General features: G+C 35.6%; 1 protein-coding gene across 1 annotated transcript in view; it reads left to right on the top strand.

The window, feature by feature from the left end:
• Positions 1-1,323: 1,323 nt before the first annotated feature.
• LOC115209966 (sulfotransferase 1A2-like) overlaps positions 1,324-8,491 on the top strand; it is a 12,156-nt gene continuing 4,988 nt past the window's right edge. Inside the window, exons 1-4 of the mRNA XM_029778613.2 lie at positions 1,324-1,556; positions 4,408-4,725; positions 7,685-7,782; positions 8,092-8,269. Coding sequence (XP_029634473.2) covers positions 1,328-1,556; positions 4,408-4,725; positions 7,685-7,782; positions 8,092-8,269 — 823 coding nt within the window. The 5' untranslated portion in view covers positions 1,324-1,327. The remainder of the gene's footprint in view (positions 1,557-4,407; positions 4,726-7,684; positions 7,783-8,091; positions 8,270-8,491) is intronic.

Below are 8,491 nucleotides of genomic sequence, written 5' to 3' on the forward strand. Positions count from 1 at the left end.
TGCCAACATTTGAGGCAGCATGCCCGAGATATGGTCTTCTCTCAAACGATGACACACTGGAACATGCATTGCTAGAAGCTGCTACCTGTCGAATGCCCTTATGTTATGTTTGTTCCCCTGTGCACGTATATGAACCCTGAAAATGCTCTTTACCTGTGTACCACTCACAAGGAATTCACGATTGAAGATTTCCTGCATCAAGGTTTTAATGCAGAACACGCAGAAAACTTGGCATTGCACTCGACTGATGTAATTCTGATTGAGAATGGCATTAATTGTTTAGTAATTGGGCTGCCTGAACCTATTGGAGTACCGCAGCTTGACCATCATGAAGACTTCGATTACCCAGGCATTGCAACACTTACTGATGAACAGAGACTGAATGCGAATGCTGCGCCTGAATACGAGCTGAGTGGGGGTGCTAGATTCCCTTGTTCGAAAATATAAGGTCACAGATCGTGTCGTATAGCCAGCTGGAGAATTGAAATTTTGAAGTTGCGATTTTTGAAATTTTTTCTTCAGAATCGGAATCTCCATAGTTACCTCAATCTGTCGAGCATCAGTCGCGGTCCCAGGGCAAAAGGGCACTAGGTCAGAAGCGAATACTATTCCAAGAGAAAAGGGAATAATAACATTATTTAGAAGGGAGCATTTTCTTTCTTGAGGGAGGCACATGTCCCTCACGCTCCTCCCTTGTGTCTACCCTAGAATATACTTGCTATTAATTTCTCGTTGAAACTACCATACTTCTCATATTCAACATGTTATCATTTCTTTGCAAGAGACATACAGTCAATACAAATAAGTTCTGAGGTTATCTTTTGAATGAACATTACACCGATATAAACCAGTCATGTCAAACTTAATTAGGCCGACACTTACAGATAAAAATATGCTTAACAGTGTGCATGCAAGATAGTTATTGTCGAACCTATCACATACCTGTATATACATATCACATTCATAGATATTTAGATACACACGCACAGATATACAAGCAATTATATATATACATACATGTATGCATGCAAATCATACATACCTTCATACACACACCCACTTATGTGTATGCATAACGTATATTCTCTTTAGTAGTTGACACATATTGCACAATCAGTACATAAGTACGCATTATGTCGAAATTGATAAGAACATGTGTGCGTGTGTGTGTGTGTGTATGTATGAGTGCGCGCGTACATTTGTGTATGTAGAATGAACGTCAAAAATTATATACACAATTGAACTTTAATTCATCAAATACTACAAGGGAAACTAATAAATAAACTTTCTCCTTAGTGCTTATTAAATAGTAGCAGTCTCAACTAAGATGTCAACAATAGAAAATGAAGAAAACATGAAAGATTCTGAAGAAGTGAAAAAAGAAATAGAAAGTAATGTTCTGCAACTTTTCGGCAATGACGGTGAACCTATGCGTGTTTATCGATATAAAGGACATAATGTTTTTTATACAGAACTGGCATTGTCAGCATTATCCAAACTAAATACAATGAAAATTAGACCTGATGATATATTACTATATAGCTATCCTGGAGCAGGTAAGATTTTAAAGTGATATAGTGTATCAGCGATTGGATTATGTAATAACAAATTTTCTTAAAGCGTAATATGTAATTTGAGGGTAATGTGATTTCTTTTACTAATTTAAAATACAAAGCTAAGTTTAATTTATTTCAATATTGTAACCAAAATATTTTTATTAGATATATAATGAAACATATATAAGTATTTAAATGCATTTATGCAAGTACATAATCAAATATAGTTTTAATGATATCCTCGTGTTGCATTCGGGGCTAGCATTTCTGGGCAGCTGCTGATCAGATGTGTGATATCTCCCGAAAAAATGTGACGTAATTTACATTTTAGGTTGCATCTCTAAATGTTTAAGTACTGTGTAGCAATATCCTGTTGTTGGATTGTAAATTCTTGGATTGTAAATTGCGTTCGAAGTGTGGTGTGAGGTATCAGTCACGAGTCCAAGAGAGACTGCACTTTATGTTGATATTACTGCCTGCTGGAAACATACCCAAGAATAATCACTTTTTCGACTGGTTGGTCGGTTGGCTGGTTAGTTGGTTGGTTGGTATGTATATATGTATGCATGCATGTATGTATGTGTATAAGCATGCATGCAGTACAACCTGTCGAATGGTCAGGCCGTCGACGAGTAAACCGGCTAATCTACCGAGCCTGCTTGGTGTGAGAGACTCCTAGTCTTTGCTAAGATATCTCTCTCTATAGGAAAATCCCGAAATATCACCCGTCACATTGTGTAGTTCTTGCCCATGCTTTTTTCTGGTCTACTTGACTTTTTAGGGAGAGTTTAGCGGTGTTGTGCAAACTGTTATTGACTTGTTGCTGACAGTCGTTGTCTTTAACATCAAGGATAACATAATTTGTCAGTGATGGTCATACTTGTCTACGAGCTGACAGCTGGCCCCTAACAAAGCGACAAGATTTTTTAGTTAAGAGAGTACTCAGTGTTTGTAAATATGTGGATGAGTTGGTGCATTGGTAGAACAGTCAATGCACACAATCAAGTGTGTGCATCTATTGAACTAAAGAATCTCAGAAGGAAAATCTTTGGAATCTCTTTACAAATTACAAATAGATTGGATTTGAAGAACTTGAGTCAGTTTCTTTTGCTATTTCTTCGCAACAAAACAGTATTTCTAGAGTTTTATGTAAATTTGTAGGTACATAGCCTAATGTACCTATGATATGTACAAATGTTGCAAATTTTGCATTAGTTCACCATTTGTTGGACTTTTGACCATGTATTCACATCTGCTGGGCAGCTGAACTCTGCAACTGTGCGTGGCGTTTGTTCCTTACTGTTTCTGTTGGAGTGTTTCTCCAGTATTCTTTATTTTTAAAGGTGTGAATACATTCCAGTTCTAGCATGCCCTTGATGTATACGTCAGGCAATCCTTCCTGCCGATGGCATGGTAAATAAATTTTGCCACTATATCATGCTCCAGATACAGGAAGTATATCGCAGACATTTTGGGACAACTGCTGAGCGATATGGATGATACCTTCCACACTGCTGCAGCATAAACGACATTTTCTATCACAATGTAGAAGATTGGTCGTGTCTTTGTCTCTCTTGTTTATCATGTGCTTGGTATCTATTTCCTATTTCTAAATACCAAAGGCATATCACAAATCCAGGAGAGGTTATTTTTCATCTCAATGCTGCTATCCTCTTGATCACGAGATATGTATGTATGTATGTATGTATGTATGTATGTATGTATGTATGTATGTATGTATGTATGTATGTATGTATGTATGTACGTGCATATGTATGTACGTACGTACGTACGTATGTATGTATCAAATAGGTGTCTTATAAAACTATTCCGCACATCCTATAACAGCCATACCAACAATCTAACATACCTCCATCATCAGCTGTTCCACAGATATCACTATGGTTTCGACAGCTATGCAGCATGTATGTATGCATGCAATTTTATACAATATATATGCTTAAAACCCATTGCAATCTTGCTGGATTGTTTCTCTTTCTTATTCAAGCGAAGGATAGCAGTTAAATAAATCGATTCCAATAGTATAGTTATCGATTCGTAACTGGAAGCTGACATCAGTGTAATTCTAATGCAAAATATAAAAACATCTGAATAATTATTGTAGCTTATTTATCGATTGGATTTTATGAATGTGTTAATTTTCTATACTCATAAAATTCGTATAGAACAAACTTATAAATTAAACTCCTGATAGTAAGTGGTTTCTTATTGTACCAGTGTGTAATCACATTTTTCCTATGAGTACATTTTAATCTCTTGATTACAACTGTAAGTAAAGTAAAGTTCCTTCCCGAGTCATATAAACTCAAAAGGCTGGTTTTCTTGGCGTATATATTCTCCACCTGAATGGGACGTCGGTCCGTTGCAGGATTTCTCATTTTTTTGCTAGCTGAGTGGACTGGAGCAACATGAAATGAAGTGTTTTGCTCAAGATCACACGCGCCCCTCGGTCCAGGAATCGAAATCACAATCTTATGATCACGAATCTAACACGCTGACCACTAAGCCACAGCTATAAGTTGTTTAGGATCTTTTCTGTTTGGCTGCCAAGCGAGCAGAGATTGAAAATTGGCAGCTAAACAGAAAAGATCCAAAGTTTATGATAAATATTTTACTATTTCACACACATCATTAATAATCATGGTGAGTTTATAATGTAGATGAAAAAGATAGTAAAATACGTGTGTAAAACATTCCCAACATTGAAATAGAACTCACTAACTGTAGATCAATAACTCTTTAATTGTGCACCAGGTACTGTTTCTAATTATTGTACTTGATCCAGGACAGATTTTCCTTTATGTCATTTATGCATTATTTATGATTTCAGGATCACATTGGATGTTTGAAGTCGTTAATATGATATTGAAAGAAAATAGTGAAAGAGTACCCATGATAAAAGAAGAGATGGTATTAGATTATGCCCCAGTAGAAAATCTCGATTCAGCTGAATCACCTCGACTATTGAATACACATCTTTCTATTGATTTCTTGCCACCGGAATTGCTAAAAGATCATAAAATTATCTATCTAAACCGCAACCCTAAAGCTATACTGGTGACCTACTACAGACATTTGCTTGCTGGTAAATCTTTTGAATATAACGGAAATTTTTCTAGCTTTTTTGACCTTTTTATGAAAGGAGAAGGTAAGGATTGAAAGTCTACTACTACTACTACTACTACTACTACTACTACTACTACTCTGTTATTGGGTGTAAAATGTAAGAGAAGTGCCTGTAATTATTTAAGTATTACAGCCCGGCCGACGGCTAAATTATGCATTAACTGATAAAACAAAGTCTTGTTATTTTTTCATAATTTCCTAAATTAAGGGCATTACTGGCATACTTTACAAATGCCATTATTTCTTTAGTTTATCCAATTAGTAAGGCCTAGTAAAATGACTAACATTTATTGAGCTTCAGAAGAAGTAGTGTACTATAATTTGTTTCTAATACGTGTATGACTGAGCTGCCAATTGCTGACTTCGCTGATGAAATATACTCTAACTACCCACGACCGTACCACTTTGGAACATCTAATATATATTTTATCCTCTCGAAGACTGGATCATGATTTGAAGATTTCCAGAAGCTCGAACGACTACATAAACCTCTTGTTGCTGGGGTATTGGTAGGGATGGTGGCCTTCTTTGAATCATCAAATACTTTTTGAAGTGGTAACATTTTAATTATGCAAAACACGGTTGTTTCAATGGAAGTATAATATCTATACAAACGACATATTTATATTACTTCGACATTCGTTTTAATGTATGTTATTAACAGTTCTCTACTAGTTGTTACACATTTACCTGTTGAGCTCTCTACATAACAGTGGCATTTAATAGTCAGTATTTCGTGTAGATACACACACACACATGTATGCATGTATGCATATATATATATATATATATATATATATATATATATATATATATATATATTATATAAAAGGGCTTAGTAAACTAATTTACTTTGCCACATACTGAACTCATTAGAAATAGTAGCTAAAAAAACTTTTTTAAAACTATTTCTAATACTTAAAGAAAATCTCTCTCATATAGTGTTTGCTCAACTCAACTCACGAAAGTATGGGGGTAAAGACATTAAAAAATCAAATGCAAAGGTTATTTGAGAACGTACGTTTCAAGATTAGTCAACTCGACATTTCTATCATCAGCTCAGAACTCCTTGGTTTGGATTTGAAAACACTGAAAGTGGGAGCATACCCTTTCGGCTTCTTATCGCTTCTGAAGATCTGCTCGAAACTAACAGTGCCAGCAAACCCAAAATATGCAAGCGAAGAATTTCTGCTCTCCCCTTTCCACCAGCGTGGGTTAAAATCAGTAAACACTATGCTTTTTCGGTAAAATCCGAAGCATTAAATAGAGAGAGATGAATTATAATTTCAACAATTGAGGGTAAAATTAATTAATTATTAATCAATTTCACCAAGTATTCAGTATGTAAAGGGACCATTTAAGGCGAATTCAAATTATTACATTATATAAAATGTAATAATTTGAATTCGCCTTAAATGGTCCCTTTACATAAGAAGCCGAAAGGGTATGCTCCCACTTTCAGTGTTTTCAAATCCAAACCAAGGAGTTCTGAGCTGATGACAGGCAACCACATGGGTGGTTGTGGCTGTTTATGTATGTGTGTGGTTGGACTTAGTGTCACTTAAGGTCGTAGGAAGAATTTATAGTAAGAATTTTGGTTGGAGTGGCTGTCTGATGTGTGTCTTCCAACACATGTGCCTAGGAGAATGGTCAGTAGAAAGGTGTTAACTGTTAGTTTGAAGTATGTCTGCGTGCGTGTATGCATATGTAGTGTGTGTGTTTTGACTGCTGTGTGTGTGTATGCATGTGAGTGTACGTGTAGCTATGTGTGTGCGTGGATGTGTTTGTATGTGCCTGTGTGCGTGTGTGCGTGTCCATGTATGTGTAATTGTGTGTGTATGTATGAGTGTATGTTGTGTGTGTATGAGAGGTATGTGTGGGTTCATTTGCGTGTGCGTGTGTATGTATGTGCGTGTGTGTATATATGTGCGCGTGTGAGTGTATGTGCGTGTGTACATGTGTGTGTAAGAATGTGCTTGTGTATTTTCTGTGTGCATTTTCTGAGTGTGTGTATGTGTGTGTGCACGTGCGTGTGTAAATGAGAGGTTGTGTGGGGAGGTATATGTGCGTGTAGTCAGGTGTGCGTGTATGTGTACGTGTGTGCGCATGTATGTAATTCTTTCCCATTCCATTCCACTTACGAAGTGAAAGAAAGAAAGTGGTAAATCTTGTCGACTTAACGGTTCCTCATGAAAATAACTTGGACGTTGCTCAGGCTCGAAAGATTGACCGTTTGGAAAACCTCCTCGAGGAATGTGAAGACGTAGGTTGGAAAGTGGAGCAATTTCAAACCAAAGTTGGCTGTAGAGGATTCGTTGGACATAGTGTGAGGTGACATCTTAAAGCAAATACTACCATGAGTGATATCCAGAGTACAGTGAAGAAAGTAAGCCACTGGATTTGGTTAAAAAGAGACGATGAGTAATAACTAAAATAATATTGAGCAAAACTTAATAATCAGTTGATTTAGCATGCTGGACCTCATTTCAGTGAGTGGGGCCGGTGCACAATGATACAGTCGAGAGGAAAGCTCCTAAAACGGCGTGCATTCTTGATGACTCTATAAACTCTCAAGCATCCGGTAAGCAGACCATTCAACTGGTAGCACTGGCACCTGTAAGTTGTTTCAGAAAATCAAGTGGAAAGACGCTTTTAGCCATCTTTCTTAACTGTTATGTTTCGTGTTGAAAATACGAAAATATCAACGAATAATAGCTGAGCTAATGACAAGGTGAGACTGAAGTGATGTTGCAAAACTTTTATATGCTATCTACCAATGTAACTGATTTTCTGAGAAAAAAAAAAGAAAAAAAAAAAGAAACCCCAAAAATATAAATTTCACAAAAGATGTAAAACTCAAGTTAAAAGAGTTGCTAAATACAATTTTCATTTTAAAAATTTATTGCAATTGATTGGGAAACTTGCTCGTTATTCTGTATCTTCTTATTAAATAATCTCGTATTCTTGTTTTAATTTTCCAGTACCTTGGGATGATTACTTTAAACATACCCAAGAATTTTATACCCTAATTAAAGATAACCCAAATGCAATTATCATAACATATGAAAACATGAAAGAGGTAATTATATATTTTCCCTTATATTCATGTGAATGTTATTATATCTTGTTTATTATACTTGTTTCTCATATACGGGAAAAACAAATCTATAACATAATTAGAGTATGCCAGATATATTTTTAAAACTGCCGTAGCCATTGAAATTGACAAACTAAAATTGCCGTGAGGAATATATTCCTTCAAGTTATTGTTTCTTCTACGCATCTGATGATTTTTAAATGCCATAATTTTAATCATATACTTATTACAGAAACTGATTTTCTGTAAAAGAAAATTTTGGAATTTGACTTTGTTATTTCTTATCAACAGGATCTATCCAAAGTAGTGTCAAGTGTTGCTAAATTCTTAGGAAAAATAATTCCTGATCAACTTAATATAGATATTGTTGATGAGTGTTCATTTGATAAAATGAAATCTGAGAAACCAGTGACTGGTTCATATATGAGCAAAGACACATTCAAGGATAGTGGTACGCTCTACCATTCTGGTAAGTATATCAACCTCTTGTTAACTTTGTTCTAATTAAATTGGTGTGTTTTACATTCTTATTTCGGTAGAAATCTATCATGGCAATGAAAATATTTTTCTTAAAATGAAAATAGTTGTCTATCACGACCAAAAATATATCCCGCTAGTGGCGGTTTCTTGCATCTCTGCGTGTGGGAAGAGGAAGGGATATTTAGGTACGAGTTTAAACACGCAACTCTAA

The sequence above is a fragment of the Octopus sinensis genome, linkage group LG3, assembly GCF_006345805.1.
Source record: "Octopus sinensis linkage group LG3, ASM634580v1, whole genome shotgun sequence".
In the NCBI taxonomy this organism is placed as follows: domain Eukaryota; kingdom Metazoa; phylum Mollusca; class Cephalopoda; order Octopoda; family Octopodidae; genus Octopus; species Octopus sinensis.